Here is an 18,381-nt window from a genome sequence, read left to right as displayed (position 1 = left end):
ACCACACTGAAAGTATTCTTCCTAGCACCATAGAAATCAGATTCACCAAGGCCCTGTCCAGAACCTAGGCTTTAACAGCAATGCAGGATGGTAAACTGGCCCTTGGGACAGAAGATCTTGACAATCTTGCATAGCCTAGTCGGCATACCACAATCACTTGTGCCAGTCTGGAGCAATGTCAATCATCGAAATACCCTCCATCCTGATTGAGGTACTAGCTTTAGGGGAGGAAAGGCAAAGATAAAGGTGTACTGATCCAGCAGAGCCACCAGAGCATCCATGCTTGTGCTTAAGGATCCCTGTACCTCAGACAAACCTGACCAGAAAGTTCACATTAGTTGTCCTGGAACACAGGTGTAGGGACCATTACCCTGGGTCCATGCTCTGCTGGCTGAGGAGTGAAGTACGCTAGTTGTCCCTTGTCTGGCATGTACACGGCGGACAAGGTTGGAAAACATGACGTTCTGCCCAGGACAGGATCCATTGTACATCTTGCCCCTGCAAGACTGGTTCTTCCCTGATGGTCAATGAAAGCCACTCCTGTGGTGGTGTCAACCAAATTCAAATCGCATGACCCTCTATCAGTTTCGTCCAACACTGCAGAGACAGCCAAATTGTCTGAAGCTCCAGAATGTTGATTAAGAGACTCTGAAGACCAAGTGACTTGGCAGGGTGACAGGGTGCCTAGGACTCCTTCCCAGCCAGACAGGCTAACATGCATCTTGAGTATCCTCCAAATTCCTCAATGGACTTCCTGACTCAAGACCTGGATTGTTGACTTGGCTCTTCGTGACAAATGGATCGGTCTATCCAGGGACTGGCGTGACAACCGAATGATGTATTTTAGTGGTCTGGAGTGAAACTGGGTGGAAAGGACAGCTTCGAAGCAGGCTACCATCTGATCCAAATCTCCCATGCAAAGCATAAGAGTCAAGTGGCTGTTGGACAGTAGAGCTCAAATCTAAGACCTTAGAGTCTGAAGATTGTCCTACGAAATGAGTACCCTGGCTTTAGCAGTATTCAAGACTGAACCCAAATATTACAAACCCTAAGTCTGTTCCAGTAACGATTTATGTCCAAGGATTCATCCAAACTGCTCTAACAGCAAAGACAGTCAAAGTTGTCTTACAGAGCCTGAATCTACTGTTACCTCAACAGGAGTTTGTCTAATGCCCCGCACACAGGTTCCGATAATCGTACGACAAAACTCGCTTTCGACCTGATCGCACAATAATCTGATCATTAGTACACAGCTTTCGATAGCCGATCACGACAGTTCATCCAACAAAATCCGAAGGGACAAACAGGAAAACTTCTTCTGTCGTATGACAGCCTCGCAAACGACAATAGTTTCATCAGTACACTATGCGTCTGCTAAAAATCAATCGACAAAGACCGTGCATGCTCAGAAACACTAAAATAGCATGGAAAAAGCCTGGCTGCCATTGTTTTTGTTTTGCACCATCTGATACGTAGCTAAGCAACCAGGAAGCTTTTCCAGAATCGTACGACAAAAATCATACGGTTTGTACGCATTGTTGAATTCGATGTTAGTATCATGCAACAAAATGCGAACGATAAGTCGTCCAATTATCTGAACGTGTGTACGGGGCATAAGTATCCCACAGTGAGATGCCACAAGAGCACAGCCGATCCTAATACTGGGACCACATAGCTAAAAGTAGAGAACAGCGGTGTGCTGGAAAGATGTCCACCGAAGTCAGTCTCCGTGGTGGAGTCCAAGTGGAATTTCTGAGCGCTAATGAAGACATTCCGAGCTTTGAGAGACGAGGCGGTAGATTCCCCTTTGGATTTGGGAATAATGAACAGGTTGAAGTGAAACCCCTAAAATTGTTTATGCCATAGGAACTAGAGCAAAGTCTTTGATCCAAAAAGACCAGACACAGCTCGAATTAGATCTGCTAATCCTGTTTGGTGACACACAGTTGGTGGTGAGAAATGGAGGATGGGGCAGGGAGTGAAACTCCAGTTAGTACACCTTGTCAACCATCTCCTGCACCAATTCATCAGAGATACAAATTTTCCAGGTATCAGCAAAAGTTAACCTACATCGTCCCACTCTGGAAAGTAGGGGGGAGACCTTCATGAGTAAGTAGACTTATCTGAGGCTATGGTAGACTCATGAGAGCCAGTCTTTGAAGGTGGAGCCAAGCTCAGTGAGGAGTTCAGAGGAGGCGAGAAATGAAAGGTGTTCCTTAGACCTCTTCTGTTCAGGAAGCTACTATAGCTGCATTTGCCACCAGTCACACCCTGGCTAATAGTTTCAGGAGTCGATCCAAAGAGGTGTTGTCTCTCGAAGGCTATGCGGATCAAACGCTTCTTGCACAAGGGTTGCATAGCCCAGTGCTTTAACCATTTGCCCTCCGGAAGGTTTACCCCCCCCTTCATGATCAGGCCATTTTTTTGCGATACGGCACTGCGTTAATTTAACTGACAATTGCGCGGTCGTGTGACGCTGTACCCAGATAACTTTGTCCTTTTTTCCCACAAATAGAGTTTTTTTTTTTTTGGTGGTATTTGATCACCTGTGCGGTTTTAATTTTTTTGCGCTATAAAGATAAAAAGACTGAAAATTAAAAAAATAAATAAATAAAATGTATATATAATATATATCTATTTCTGCTATAAAACATATTCAATAAAAAAAATGCAAAAAATCTAATTTCTTTCATCAGTTTAGGCCAATATGTATTCTGCTACGTTTTGGTTAAAAAAAAAAAAAGTCACAATGAGCGTATATTGATTGCTTTGCACAAAAAAAGCAAAAAGTTATAGCGTCTACAAACTATGGGATTTTTGTTTATTTTTTATTTTTACTAATAATGGCGGCGATCAGCAATATTGCGGCAGACAAATCGGACACGAAGTGACTCTTTTTGGGGACCAGTGACACTAATACGGTGATCAGTGCTAAAAATATGCACTGTCACTGTACTAATGACCCTTGCAGGGAAGGAGATAACATCAGAAGCGATCAAAGAGTTGTGTGCCTAGGAGTGCTTGCTAACTGTGGGGGTGATTTTTACTATGTGAAGGCAGAGATCCATGTTCCTGCTTTGTAGGAACACAGGATGACAACCTTCCCTTCTCACAGAACAGTGTTCTGCCTGTGTCCCAAACGATCGGCGGGTCCCAGCAGACATCGCATTCACAATGCCCACTGTTTGGCTCCCTCTGTGTCCAAATCACAGTGGGAGCTGGTCGCCGGCGGCACGCATGCATGCCCCAGATCTGGAAGTCCAGGTTGCGGCTCCCTGTCTGAATGGACACAGGGAGCTGCGGTTCAGCTCGGGTGTCCTCCATAGCAAGCCGCTTGCTGTGGGGGCACAGGGAGGGAGGGGCTAGGAGTGCTGGCGAGGGACTTGAGAAGAGGAGGATCTGGGTAAGTATAACATGTTTGTTATTTTAACGCAAAAAAAAAAAGAGCCTTTACAATCTAAGTGAAAAGAAAAAAGGTGTAAAAAAAATTCAAGGTACACCCAAGCATTTAACACCCCTCTTACCCCACATGCACTCACACATACATACATAGGCAAAGCACATACATCTACATGTTATATATTGAGTGAGAGCAAAAGTTTCAGGACCATCATTCAAGGTTACCTCTAAAAAAAAATTACCTGTGAGAGCTTTTAACATTCTGCTTTTACAATTTTGTACAATTTTGGGTAGAGAAGTGTGTCACCATTTCAGTTTTAAGACTTGTTATGTTGGGTATGTATTTCTTCTGTGCAACCTCATCCTTTTGTATATTACTCAACAGTGTAATATATTGCGTTTGTGTATTTTTTACATTAAAATATGCGCTTGATAAACCATTGCACTTATGTTATGTGGCATAAAGAATGGGAACTGCCAACATTTTATTCCTCTGGGGTCTCTGCTTTCAGAAAATGTATAGTGTTTGGTTTTAACTAATCTTCAGACTTAAAACTATTATTTTAACATGTTTGCAAAAATGGCTCTGGAAGCAAAGGGTTAAATGTTTGTGTGTGTTGTAAAAAAGATATATCCACCTTAAGCTCTTTTCACACGAATGGAGGTTCTGATCGGATCCGCCTGAAAAACGGACAGGTGGACCTGATCGGAGCTACATATCTGTTTACACCCGTCTACATCCAATCCAGGGATAGCAGTCGGGTTTAAACAGACAGGTGGTCCGTTTTACATCTAAACGCCCACCCATAGAGGAGAGCGGGCTGTGTCCGTGTCTGTTCTGCATAAGCGGGAGTGGACACGGACCTGTAATCCGCCTGCTCTGTAAACTTCAGTGGACAGATCCACTGCTCAGCAAGCGGATCGCAGCCAGAGTCTGCCACATGTGAAACAACCCAAAGGCACAAACACTGAATGCCTGATAAATCATTGTTTCTATACCACTCAGTATTTTTTTTTTTCCAACTGGTTGAATGGGGTTCATTTTTCTTTTGCTAACGATGGTAAAATAATTGCCTTTCTTTAGCTAACCCATGTGCTGGGCAAAGGAAATTTGGGGAAAATATTAGGAAGTACCACTGTGTAATTAAGCCAATGTCTCTCTTCTCTTTCTGCCTTCTCTGTGCAGTTCATGCTGTTGAGAGTAAGTCTGAAACTCTTGTATATTTACAATCCACAATGTTCTGGGCAGCCTGTGATGTCACTTCCTATGCGTTACACACTACAGTTTCCATTCACTTAGCCCACCTAGTCTACCATTTCTCTGCCCATCCCAAGACCATTTGTAGCAGGATTTGACGGTGTAATGTTGAATTTATGAATACACCCATTCAGATTTTGGAACTGACAGACTGTTTTCATAAGTCTGGGGGGAAAAGTGCTTAGTTTTCTCAATACCTAGTCCGTGAATCTGCCTCACTTAATGCAGACTGGCATCCAGGTTTTGGTGCAGACACCTTGAAGTGCCCATCTAGTTTGTTGTTGGGGGACCCACAGTCAAGAATTCTGTGCTCTGATATTTCTGCAAACAGGTCAGTCAGTGGTTGTCCTCCAGTCTTCTGTGCCTAGCTCCTGGTCCATCAATGTGATTGACCAACAGAGCAGTGCCGGTGGGGATTAGCACAAGGTTCCAGCTGACACTGCATTCAACTACTTCCCTGGTTTTGGGGATCCCAGGACATAATTAAGAGCAATATTCTGAATACAGTACAGGCATACTGTAACGTTAATCTGTGGCCAGGTTATGGACATTCAAGTATTTACACGTTTACTAGCAGTGAATTTAGCTTTTAATAAAAAGCCCTCAATGAACTCTGTAGCTGGAGGTACTGTGGAGCAATGTATTCTCAAAGCTCAGTGTCTTGGGTCAGAAAGGCTTCCAATTGGGAAATCAGTCGATCTTCAAAACCAGACCCTCAGATTAAAGCTGGAATCCAAACTACACAGATATTGCATAAATACAAAAGCCATGTGTATTTGTACTTGAATTTCGGTGTCCCCTGTGTGTTTCTTCCATATTTGTGCAGTATTCAAGCATAAAACCAAGCTTTTTCTTTATTTCTTCGCAGGAGTTTCCTGTGATAATAAACAGTATTTTTGCTATCTCCTTGTGCAGAGTGACTGGTCATATACCTCTAAACCCCTGTAGTTTTCTGCAGGCAGCTTGTAATAGGAGAACCTGCTGGGTCCCTCCCACAGCTCTGCTGTCTGTACAGGCTATGTGCAGGACAGTGATGGCAGAAGAAAAAGAATAAGCTATTGCGCTGACCGGAACCCAACAGTCTTTAAACTGGGCACATAAGAGGGCCAGGGGAGGGGTTTGGAACACCAGGTAAAATGGATGCAGCTCCTCATATTAGGTCTTGAGGTCCTAATGCACATATAAGAAACAAACACAAGAGGGCGCCTCCATCTAGGTATAGTGATTTTAGGGGACTGAACAAGGCTGATGCCGGGTCACAGTCAGGTACTTGCACCAGTTGCATTTACAAAAATCATATTTAGTGTAGCTATGGGAAAAATTATACACTGTATGTATGTGCTGCATTCTGTCACTAGGTTTAAAACAAAAGTTCCCACACCCACAATCAAATTTTCAAGGGTCTGCCAGTAGATCTGTTATTTTTTCAAATTTTGTGATAACTGTCTTCTGCAACACATTTGCACAGTAGCGTTGTCACTTTGTGTTACCAGAAGGTAATAAAACTGTTGCAGGAGAGACTCTAAAACTACAAACTGCTTTTGTAATGGTATTGACAGACTACATCATATATGTTATCTTTTACCCATAGTTCCATACTCATGATTCCTGAGTTTCATAAATTTTGTTCCTCCGATATCTGCTTGAAATTCTGCTTAATATCCTAACACAGGGCTGTGTTGGAAATGCAGCACATAGCTGTGCAGAATAGCCTGCAGAAGAAGTGATTAAATATAGACTCCTTGGAAAAGTAAACAGTCCTTGGAAAAGTTAAACCGACACCGGCAGAGCCTGCTTGTCATTCTACACTGGAAAAGATAGTGTAGTGTTGGAGGAAATTGATGCTTTTGATGTTACATTGTAGTGTAGCCAGACAGAATGCGGACATCACAGAATCGTCACACTTTACAGCCCTGCAGATCTAAAGTTAAGAGATCGGATCTATTGAGCCTTCTTCCTCTCCTACTTGGATCTTGTACTGCTTTGTCCTTTTTATTGTATTGTTGCTGTTTTTACTTTTATGAAACCGCAAGGCAACACTGTTAAGAAATAATTTACAAATGATAATTTATCAGGCTACAAGCACAAAATTATTCATTATGGAACATGCTTAGGGTCGCTCACTTGTATGAATTGGCTCAGACCAGTGTTCTAAACAAAGTGTGGAATATATTCAAAGTGAATCTGTGATTTTCCTAGGCAGCACAAGCAGAAGGTTTACTTTTAATGCCCTCCTCCCTAGCAGCTTATATTCTCCTTTTCTTTACTCCATAACCACTTCCGCAGACGGGGTAAGCTCTATTTGGTTCTACAGTCAGAACTACAGTGCTGGCTTTCTCCCCGCCCTAGGGGGCTTTGTTCTTATTCGAAATACAGAGTATTTTCCTTTTGGTCCCAGCTAAATGTAGCAGCAAGTGAGGAGAGGAAAAGCGAGTGTAAGCTGCTGGGATGCTGGATTCTAAAGCACACCTGTAATTTGCCCAGGCCCAGCAAAGCAATGGGTTCTCTGTAGAGAATAAGCTTGTTTTTCTGTTGTGGGTGAATAATTTTGGCATAAAGTTTACCAGTTTGCTTTAGTAACTCTTGAGTTGTCCAGGGCTGGTGAGAAGCTCCCGCTGGAATTCCTGTCTCTGGTTTGCGGTCCTATAATGCCTGCAACTAGGTTTAGGTTGCCTTCCTTTCTGAATCTCTCATGATATATGGTCCATGGGAAACACTGAAGTCTCGTGTAATTACCCCTGCAGGTAGTTGGAGCTGAGCACTCATGTCCACAGATCTTACATTCAATGTTCCTGAGACATCTAAGAAACTGATGAGTGATTAAACCAAAGCTGAAATACTTGGTTTAGGAGGACATATCTTTATAATCACTTATAACCACTTACACAGCTCATGGTTTAAGAATTGTCCTATTTTCTTTCGTTCAAGTGACTGTAACAACTTATTTCCTTTTGTATATTTGTATTTCTCTATCGCTCATTGACAGACGTAGTCCTCGGTGATACAGCACCTTCGGGTTATGTTGCCTCCACAGGAGTAGGACTAGACAGGAAATGAAAAATGCTCTGGCCACACCCCAGGGGCAGTCCCCGAGGGTATATCCTCTCTCTCTCTGCCACAGCAAATCAGTTTTTTTCTGTCTAGTCAGGAGTAAGGACCTAGATACCTTGCTGGGATCTTCGGTCCTGGCAGGATTTTTTTCTTAGAAAAGAATTTTTTAAGACAGCTTTTTTTCTCCAGTGTTCCTGTGAGATCTTCAAGCAAGAAAGCTGAACTGGGCGACGGGCGGGATGTTGAGATCCAGTGGTCACCCCAGTTCAGCCTACGAGCGCGTGCAGGCCATAGCTCCGCGCTGGGTCGGCCGCGACATAGTCCCACTGGACGGGGACTGACCCTGCGAGTTAAACGTCTCGCTGAAACGCCAAAGACCATGAGTCACGGCGCCCGTATTGGTCGACAGCCCTCCTACCTCGGTGAAGAGGGGTACTGTCAGGAGTTGGCGCCCGCCTGGTTCCGGTATGGTGAGTAGTATGTTCCCCCTTTCCCCCTGACGGGTCTTGTGGTGAACGCGGGCCCCTCTCTGTAATGGTAAGGATGGGTTCCCCTCTATCCTACAACATGTCACAGATCCCCCTAATTGAGTGTGATTTTTGTGTACAAGAAGCCAGGAGGCTTGGTTTGGGAGCTGACAATCTAATTGTAAAAATGTGTAAATGATTGTAGTCAGTGGCAGTACTAGAACTTTACTGTGATAGTATAAGGTATCCTACCTGTCAGTAGCCACAGGGCGATGTCTATACATGTATACTGCATTCCAGATCATTCCTCCAGCTAAGCAGATGCCTCCCGACGGCCACGGACCGCATACGGCCCGCTAGGGTCCGGTACCTCCGACCACGCTGACCACCATGAGGGTGAAGGGTTGTGAGGCCGAGATCCTTCTGCAGACATGTAGATCGCACAAGGCCGCCATTTTGGTGTAGCCTCGTGTCTCCAGCATGGGGGCGGCCATGTTTGAGGTGACTCAAACACCTCATGGAGCCAGGGGGAGGAGCCGGCAGGCGTGTTAAGGGGCGGAGCCGCCTCTTTTACCCAGGAAATAGGGCCAAAGACTTCTGTCTGTAACAAGACAAGCACTGAGCAAGCTGATGAAAACTTCTGTGCATCAGGGATGAGCCTTGGGGTCTGTCTCTCTCTCTGTGGGGTCCAAAAAGGCAGGTAACACTGAGGGGCGCTGTTGCGACTGGGGGACACAAAAAAAAAAGTTTTTTTTTTACTTTGTCATTTTTTGTCGCTGGCAAGTGTCTTGTATAATCATTGACCCTGCCGCATAGGTATCCCCACCTGATCCCCTCAAGGTGGCCGCAGGACCCTTCAGTACCCCACTTGTTTTTAATGCATTATCGGCAGTTTTGGAGTCTTTGGTATCCCGGGTGGAGGTGGCCTGTCAGGGACGGGGATCAAGAAGCGACCCCCGCCTACCCCTATTGTTTATCAGATACTTCAGATACGGATTCGGAACTGGTCAATGCAGTTGCAGGTCCCTCTTAGGGGGCTGTTGTCTCAGGTAATATCTCCTCAGCAGTGAGGAGCACGTTTCTGCCTCCGCCATAGCACAAGAGTGGTGGATGCACTAGTTGTGTCCGTCCGGGAAACCTTTAGTCTTGAGGTTACACCGGCAGAGGTAGCTGAAACTGAGATTCCTTTTTTGGTACTTGTTAGCCTACCAAAAGGGCGAAGGATTTTCCTTTACCCAAATGGGGTCGTTTAGAAACGAACCCCTGTTATTTCCAAACGCATGGCTAGGTGCTATCCGTTTGAGGAATTCCTCTTTATAGGATAGACGGTACCACCTGCTGTCTTGCCACAGACTGTTAGGATAAAAAGACCTCGTAACGAACGAGGACCTTCCTTTTCTGCTCATATAGAGTTGTTCGTTCCGCGAGGGCGGGCGATAAGGCGAAACCCTCCAAAGCCCCTTTAGAGGGGTTTCAAAGGGCGCTGGTCGGGTAAACAAAGAGTCCGGCTCAGCCAAGCCTGAAGAATATAGCCTGATGCGCCCCTACCCATCTCTGGGGTGGGGGGGGGGATGTCTTCACCGGTTTCTGGAGGACACAGGATCGAGTTTCGATCACTTCCACCGGTGCGATTCTTCCCTTCTAACATTGAACGGTTTCAGGGGTTCTATTCGAACCTATTCACAATGCCCAGGAAAGAGGGCAAGGTGCGTCCAAATCTGGACTTGGGAAGAAATAGAGTCCATCCGTACAGTGGTGGCCTCCCTGCATCAAAGAGATTTCCTGGCGTCCATAGACATATAGGATGCCTATCTTTATATCCCCATCATCGCAGGACATCAGCGTTTTTTCGCTTTCCCAAAGATCATCCCTGGTTCCCACCAGGAGACTGAACTATCTGGGCCTAAGGTTGGATACATCCTGGGCAAGAGAGTTTCTCCTTGCTGGGAAACTCCAGAAGGTTCAGTCAACGATTCGGATGTTGCTGTCTGTCAATTGGCTGGGACTGATGGTGGCCTTCTTAGAGGCAGTACCGTATACCCAGTCTCATACCCGAATTCTCCTGAAGGAGATTCTTTTTTAATGGAATCAGAATTCCGATTCCCTGGACAATCGGATCCGGTTGAGCGAGCGGACCAGGAAGTCTCCGATGCTCAACCAGGGGAAGTCATTTCTTCCGATAGTATCCAGATTACCAATAAGGGTATCGGAACTGAGAGCGATCAGATTTTGTCTGATTTACTGGATCAAGCAGCTCTAGAGCAGCCCGATTCGGATCCAATCGCATATGGCCTCTTCATCCAGAGGTTTTTCCCTAGCTGTCCCTTCATTGGGACATCCCGGATGTGGATCTGTTGGCACCTTGGCCTAACAGGAAGGTGCGGAGGTTTGTAGCTCGCGCCACAATCCTCTAGCGGACGCAGCAGAAACGCTGATCGCCCGTGGGGGCAGTATCAGCTACGGCATGCCTTCCATCCTCTCAAGTTGCTGTGGGAACTTCTTCGCAGGATAGAGGTGGAGGGAATTCCAGTTATTCTTGAAATTCCGGATTGACCTCGTCGAGCCTGGTACGCCGACTTGGCGAGGCTAGTTGCGGACGCTCCTTGGAGACTTCCTCTCAGGGAGGATTTGCGGTCTCAGGGACCGATCTTCCATCTTGCTTTACAGTCGCTGGCTTAATGGCCTGGCCATTGAGACCCAGGTACTGAAGGACAAGGGAGTGTCAGCTTCAGTTATTCCTACCTCCCAGTTAAAGCAAGGAAAGCGACTTCCAGCACATGGAAGTCTTATATTGCATGGTGTGAATCTATTGGATTTCCCCCACAGACCTATTCGGTGACCCGAATTTTGGTCTCTCTGCAACAAGGGGTTGAGCAGAAACTATCCTTGAGCAAGATCAAGGGTCAGGTTTTCGGCGTTAGCAATCTTCTTTCAAGAAACCTTTGGCTAATCATTCCTTGGTGCGGAATTTCATCCAGGGGGTGCGACATCTGGCTCCGCCAGTGTGCCCACCCTTACCGCCTGGTATCTTAATTTAGTGTGGTCGGTTCTTCAGAAACTTCTCTTTGAAGATATTAGGGAGATTCCCTTGCTTACATTCCCAGAAGGTGGCCTTCTTGGTGGCCATTACTTCTGTACTCAGGGTGTCAGAACTGGCTGACACCCTGGAAGAAGAACCACCTTATCCCTATGAACCAGATCTGGTGGTTCATAGGGATAAGGTGGTTCTTCTTCCGAATCCATCCTTCCTAAAGTGGTTTTCGTAAGACGGACTCACTTTTTGTGATCACGGATAGCCCTTGAAGGGGGTTGCCTGTGTCTGCCGCGACCATATCTACATGGATCAGACAGACGGTGGTACAGGCTTATTCTATTAAGGGTCGGAATCCTCCGTTCCCTGTTAGGGCGCACTTCACTCGAGCGCTCAGTACTTCCTGGGCCTTTCGCCATCAGGCGTCAGTGGTCCAGGTATGTAAAGCGGCCACCTGGTCGTCGGTACATACCTTTACAAAATTTTATAAAATTGATGTGATGGCATCGGCGGATGCCTCATTTGGCCGCAAGGTTTTGCAGGCCGCAATTTGAGGAGGTCTACCTCGAGGGTTTTTTTCTGTTTGAAAATTTTTTTGTTGAGTCTCATCATTAAGGATGAGCATTGTAAACTTCTAGTTGGCACCGGTTGGCCCTTCTAGATTTGGATTTGATTTCCATTTTCCCACCCCTCATTTGTGATACTGCTCTGGGACTTCCCGAAGGTGCTGTATCACCGAGGACTACGTCTGTCAATGAGCGATAGAGAAAAATGGATTTTTGTAAAATCTTACCGTAAAATCCTTTTCTCTTAGCTCATTGACAGACGTAGTACCCGCCCCTCTGTTTTTGAGTTGGATTGGGTTAAATTCTCTAAGCACTGCTTTTGTGACATAACTGATTTGCTGTGGCAGAGAGAGAGAGGATATACCCTCGGGGACTGCCACTGGGGTGTGGCCAGAGCATTTTTCATTTCCTGTCTAGTCCTACTCCTGTGGAGGCAACATAACCCGAAGGTGCTGTATCACCGAGGACTACGTCTGTCAATGAGCTAAGAGAAAAGGATTTTAAGGTAAGATTTTACAAAAATCCATTTATTAACAGTCTTGTGTGTTTGCTTCTACAGTCCACGACTTACAGAGTTTTGGACTTGACAATGTAAGTGTGACATTGATTATATTATCATTTTATTATTATAATATCCCATTAATGGCTGTGATCGTAAGACTATTAACATTTTATTTTTTGTAGATAAATATGACACATGATATCAAACATCTGTCATTTGGGAGAGATTATCCAGGTTTAGTGAACCCTCTTGATGGAACAAGCGTGACAGCTATGCAATGTAAGTACTCACTACATACCTTCTTCAGTTTGTATATAGAGCTGTTCTGCATGATATCCTTCTCTTTTCACATAGTTATATAATTTACTATCACAGGACTATAAAGGGGACTGTGTGAGTCGCTTGTTTTTCCTGATTAGTGTTTGTGCAGCTGTTGATTGCTTTTGTACAGGTTTCATACAGCAGCATAGGGACTATTATTGTTTTTGTACAAGATTAATATAGCGCCAACAGTTTGCCCAGCACTTGACAATCTAAGGGGAGACCGTACATTTACAATACAATAATTACAATCTAATAGGGTGGGGCAAGTGGTACAAAAGTCTATAATTGTGGGGATGAGCTGATGGGAAGAGTTAAAAGTTGTTAGTTGGAGGCATGATAGGCTTCCCTAAATAGATGAGTTTTCAGGGACTACTTAAAAGCGTCCAGAGTGGGAGATAGCTGGACCCATTGAGGTAGAGAGTTCCAGAGGATGGGAGAGGTGCGCTTCAGCTTTGGGAATGGCAATCTCCAGAGTTTCTGCTGACGATTATGGGGCATGCTGCTGAACGTGTTCTGTATGCCCTTTCCAGATGCTGTTCTTTCCTTAGCAAGTATTCAAGATCAGGTTTAAGCTCTGAGACTCCTGCAAGACTGAGCATAACCTCTCTGTATCCGAACAGGTTCTCACGGGTAGGTTCCTCTTCATCGACAAACACATCTGTAAGGCTCTCCCACAGCAATCCAGGGCCGCCAAAGTCATATCCCTCCAGGGAGCATTCTGTTGTCTCTCCTAAATATTCCTGCTCTGCGTGCCATTACAGAGCTCGCTATCGTCCAACTCGGACACCCATTGCTCCTGGGGCCACTCTCCCAGGAATGGCATCTGCATCTCCTGATGGTCACTGGCCCACTGCCCTGGGGCTGGAAAGCACCTACCCTGGTATATGCCAGCGACCTGGATGGCTCCAATCCAGACCTCCACCCGAATTTGCTGCCTGATCCCCAGGTATTGATCTGCGCACAAAGTCCTGGGGATTGTTAAAACTGGCGATCCACAACAGCCCCTGGAACTCTGATGCCAGGTCTATATCTCCGATGGGATGACCGAGGTCTGCTATCCCAATCTTTTATCCCGGTTGTGGCTTGGACGTGTTCACAGGAAGGAAGCACTACCCCCACCGCTCGCGACCAATGAGACGGAACCGACCCACACTGCTTGTGTGCTTCTGTCAGTATACCGCTTCCTCCAGTCTTGAACATAGATATCGGATAGTTTAACTGCAATATACATTTTAAAAAACATGGGACCTGAACTTTGCCAAACTAGAAATGAACACATCTAAAACTGCACAATTCCCAGAAGCTACAAACCAAATGAACCTAAAGCCAAAATGTTTATTTTTAAAATGACTCAGGAAGGATTAGAACCTCTGCATTTTTTTTTTTCACAGATGTCTCATTACAGAGTCTACCTTCACTTTCTATCACGCAAATGTAACTGGAAGCAAAAGGAAATATATAGAAAATTCAGGGAAATTACCTCTCAGGCAATTGTTAATGTAACTGGTGTTTTTAGTGGAAGATTTCTGCTATTCCCAGTTTAGGTGATAATTTTAATGTTGAATTCACTTTTTATCATTTTTTGTACTGGTGACCATAGAGGGAGTGAAGCAATCCAACAATTAATTGCTCACTCGTTGAACATGTAAACAGTTGCATTTGTTTAAACCTTCTATTTTTTTATGTACCTAATTTTTTTTATTCTTTTTTTTTTTTTAGCCTCCATGATGTTTCAGTACTTTGTGAAAATTGTTCCTACAGTATATGTACAAATCGATGGAGAGGCAAGTAAAATCACTTCTCTTTTTTGTACAAAAAAAACACACTGTAAATTATTTTTGTATTGACATTTCTATTGCCATAATGAACCGAACAGACCTGAGTAATTGTCTGACAACCAGTCTAGGCTGAAAGCGGAAGAGAATTGATTGGCCTTTTAATAGTTTAATGAGCAATATAAGTGTGATAATTCATGGCAGTCAGTCCACCTTTGACTGATGCACTATGGTACGCTGGAATCTGGGTAAGTACAGTCAGTTACTGCACTTTATACATCTTCATAGCTCTTTGGTGACTTTGTTTTAGTGACTTTTTGCCTCTAGGTGTTTTCACCTTGACCTAAGGTAACAGTAGTGCTGAAGTGCATCACTTTGTGTTGGCTGCAAGTTTGAATGTCAGTCTTGCCCCCTGTGTACCAGGCTGTACATTAAACCATTTAGTTCTGACCAAGTCAAGATTAAGCTTCCTTCTGACAACTTTCTGCTGTCTGATGCCAGAACTTTTGTGAGCATTAGACCCTCTGGTATTTGACAGTTGAATTATATGTTGCAAGCATGGCCCTTGAAGAGGTAAGGTTAATTTCTAATTGGGTTGTTGCCCCATGTACAACCTGGGCCTAATATCCAAAGGCAACACAGGGATCAAATTGAAGACTGACACAGCCACATAAAGGAGCCATGAGGTGCCTGCACTACAACACTGTCTCCTTGTAAACAACTTGGCCAAACACATGTTCACTTTATTAAAGAAAAAAAAAAGAGAGAGAGGAAACCATATGCTATATAGACTTGCTTTTATGCAACCTTATGAATGCTATATATGGGATAATGTGCCGACTAATTTTTAAAATATGAGGATCCAGAGAAGAGGAGTTTAGTAATGCGTCTTTCTTTTTTTGTGGTAAGCCTACTGCCTTCTAAAAAGCTGTCTGCTGTGGATCATTTTTCAGAGGGCAGTATAGCGGTGTCCGGCAGACCTTCTTTTTTTTTTTTTTTTTTTTACTTTATTGCCAAACAATTTTACTGTGTCTTTTGCTTACAGTGTAGCCCCCATTGAACTCTGTGAGCAAAGGCAGTCCCTCCTCCCAAACTCTGCAGCCTTAATTAAAAATACAGAAGTCGTGAAGCAAAGCATTACAATGTGTATAGCCTTGTCAGCTGTATTTGAGATCCACAAGACAATCTCTTATGCGACTACTCAACCAGTATTCAAAAATAAAAGCACAGCTTTATTATAGATAAAGCTGTGCATTTTTTACTAATTCCAGTTAGTGGTATACTTAGTCCTTTCATAAGATTTGTCTTGTGGATCTCTAATCCTCTTATTTATACACTGCTTCTAGTCTTTAACCACTTTACCACCGGAGGATTTTGCTGTCTTACGTCCAGGCCACTTTTTGCGATTCGGCGCTGTGTGACTTTAACTGACAATTGCGCGGTCGTGCAACGCCGTACCCAAACAAAATTTAGGTCCTTTTTTACCACAAACAGAGCTTTCTTTTGGTGGTATTTGATCACCTGTGCAATTTTTACTTTTTGCGCTATAAACAAAAAAAGAGTGTTTATTTTGAAAAAATAACAATATTTTTAACATTTTTTTTATATGAAATTCCTCCCAAAAAAGATGTAAAAATCTAATTTTTTTTTAAATTTTTGGCCAATTTGTTTTCTGCTACCTATGTTTGGTAAAAAAAATCACAATAAGCGTATTTTGATTGGTTTGCGCAAAAGTTATTGCGTTTACTAACTAAGGGAAAGATTTCTGTCATTTTTGGTGTTTTTTTTTTTTTTTTTTTAACCAGTAATGGCGGCGATTTGCGATTTTTTTTTTTTTTTTTTTTTTTTTTTTTTTTTTTTTTTTTTTTTTTTTTTTTTCGGGACTGCGACATTGCGGCGGACAGATCGGACCCTTGACTGACATTTTTGACACTTTTGGGGGTACCAGTGACATTACTGCAGTAATCAGTGCTATACATTTGCACTGTTACTGTAAAAATGACACTGGCAGGGAAGGGGTTAATTTTATTGGAGAGGGAGGGGTTAATGTATGCCTGGTGCTTACTAACGTGTGGGGGGGGAGGTGACTGAGTGAGCCAGGGACAGATCGGATGTTCAGCTATGCTGAACACTCCGATCTGTCACTCCCTGTCACTTAGGAGATCCGCCCGCTCTGTTTACACAGGCGGGCGGATCTCCAAACTAGATTCCCCGACGATCGGGGAAGAGCGGCGGCGATCGCCGCCGCTCCTCCCCTGGCCCGACTCCCGCTGTGAATGAAAACAGCGGGAGCGCGCCTCCGGCGGCGTGCGAGCGCCGCCTACAGGGGGAGGAGTCCAGTGACGTAGGTCTACGTCGCTGGACGATAACGAGCCACTGTGCCGCACAGTGGCCGGAGGTAAATTGGTTAAGGACCACACCCCAGATCTATTTTTGGTGTGATGGTATACAAAGCCTTGGTGTAGCTACATATGTACTGTTATCCCTAAGCTATTTGCAGGAGGTAACTTGTTGGTGATTTTTTATTTTTACATTTGTCCAGCTGTATTGTTAGTTTGGGTGGGTGGCCAAACACTGGCTCGGCTGACTGTTTTGTACCACCCCCAGGCTACCCGTGTAAAACAGGCATTACTATGTAAATGCACAAGGCTGCAGTCCATTTATAAAGATAAGAAGGCTGACTTCTCCGTCATAGCCTGTACTCCTCACCATATATGTGTAATGAAATAGTCTTACAACTCATTCAGAAGTTTAATACTGCTGGAATTTCCAGTATCCAGGCAGTAACATTTGTATGCAGTAAAAGAAAGTTTCCTTATTTAAGTGTATTTTCTGTGAAAGTAAATGATCTCCCAAACTTTCCTGAGTTAAAAAAAAAAAAAAAAAAAGCAAAAGCACCCCACCTGCATTACTTTTTCATTCTCTGGCTAAAATCCTCCTCACGCCTGCAATGAGACCCCCATACACATTTTATACGTCCGTCTGAAGCATTTTCAGTTTCTGGAGCAGCCAGCATTAAAGAGGATTAAGCCAAAGGATGAACATAGAGCCATGGTAATCTTCCTGAGGTTAGCCACTATTGTGGATATGATCAGCTCAAGTGCTGGAGAAGTGTGTACTTTTACTACAAGTACACTTATCCTTTTAACATTATCTACGTATTTCTTTGTATGTCTCATATTTAGGTAGTGCGCACCAATCAGTTTTCAGTAACCAGACACGAAAAAATTGCCAGTGGGCTGATTGGTGATCAGGGATTGCCCGGTGTGTTCGTGTTGTATGAGCTGTCTCCAATGATGGTAAAACTCACAGAGAAGCACAGGTGAGCCATATGAAAGTCCTTGTGTTCACCTGCTGCCCTGGGAATATAATATGCACAATCGCTAAAATTCAGATCACCTTGTTCCCTGTTTTCCAGGTCACTTACTCATTTTCTTACTGGAGTGTGTGCCATAATTGGAGGAGTATTTACAGGTAAGTTTATTACATCTGTGCTTTAGTATCATTTTATATTTTGTATGTTGAAGGATTTTGACCCTTTTTCAGAGCTAGACTCTTGATTACCCATTAGATATGCTATCTGCATATAGTCTGTATGGGTGTTTAGGTTAATTTTCCACAGGCCTATAATATACTGTAAATCCGTTGTTGGCAATGCAGGACAGGTATTCCGAGGGCGCAGGGCAAGCACCACATGGCCCCATGCGTAGCAGGGCTGTGTACTAATATGCATATAAACCCTATTGACCATAGAGCCCTTTGTATACTGTACAAGTGTTGTAGGGACATTAAACTTTTAAAGTGGTTGTAAAGGCTGAAGGTTTTTTTTACCTTTTTATGTATTCTATGCATGAAGGTAAAAAAACTTTCAGTGTGCCGCTGCCCCCTCAGCACCCCCTAATACTAACCTATGCCCAATCCTGATCCAGCGATGTGCACGAGAGCTAAGGCTTTCCCAGGTCTCTCCCTCCTGATTGGTTGAGATGCAGCAGCTATTGGCTCCCACTG

General features: G+C 44.1%; 1 protein-coding gene across 3 annotated transcripts in view; it reads left to right on the top strand.

Annotated features, from left to right (window-relative positions):
• The window catches only part of ERGIC3 (ERGIC and golgi 3), a 54,804-nt gene that overhangs the window by 35,319 nt on the left and 1,104 nt on the right, over window positions 1-18,381 (top strand). Inside the window, exons 8-13 of one of the 3 annotated variants that reach the window (XM_082271950.1) lie at window positions 4,586-4,600; window positions 12,332-12,363; window positions 12,457-12,553; window positions 14,318-14,382; window positions 17,559-17,695; window positions 17,792-17,847. In XM_082271950.1, coding sequence (XP_082128076.1) covers window positions 4,586-4,600; window positions 12,332-12,363; window positions 12,457-12,553; window positions 14,318-14,382; window positions 17,559-17,695; window positions 17,792-17,847 — 402 coding nt within the window. Of the gene's footprint in view, window positions 1-4,585; window positions 4,601-12,331; window positions 12,364-12,456; window positions 12,554-14,317; window positions 14,387-17,558; window positions 17,696-17,791; window positions 17,848-18,381 lie in introns of all 3 variants that reach the window. The other 2 variants (XM_082271949.1, XM_082271948.1) reach the window with 2 other exon arrangements.

Source organism: Pelophylax lessonae (genome assembly GCF_965119305.1).
Source record: "Pelophylax lessonae genome assembly, chromosome: 11".
Lineage (NCBI taxonomy): Eukaryota > Metazoa > Chordata > Amphibia > Anura > Ranidae > Pelophylax > Pelophylax lessonae.
This window is presented reverse-complemented; position numbering and strand designations above follow the sequence as displayed.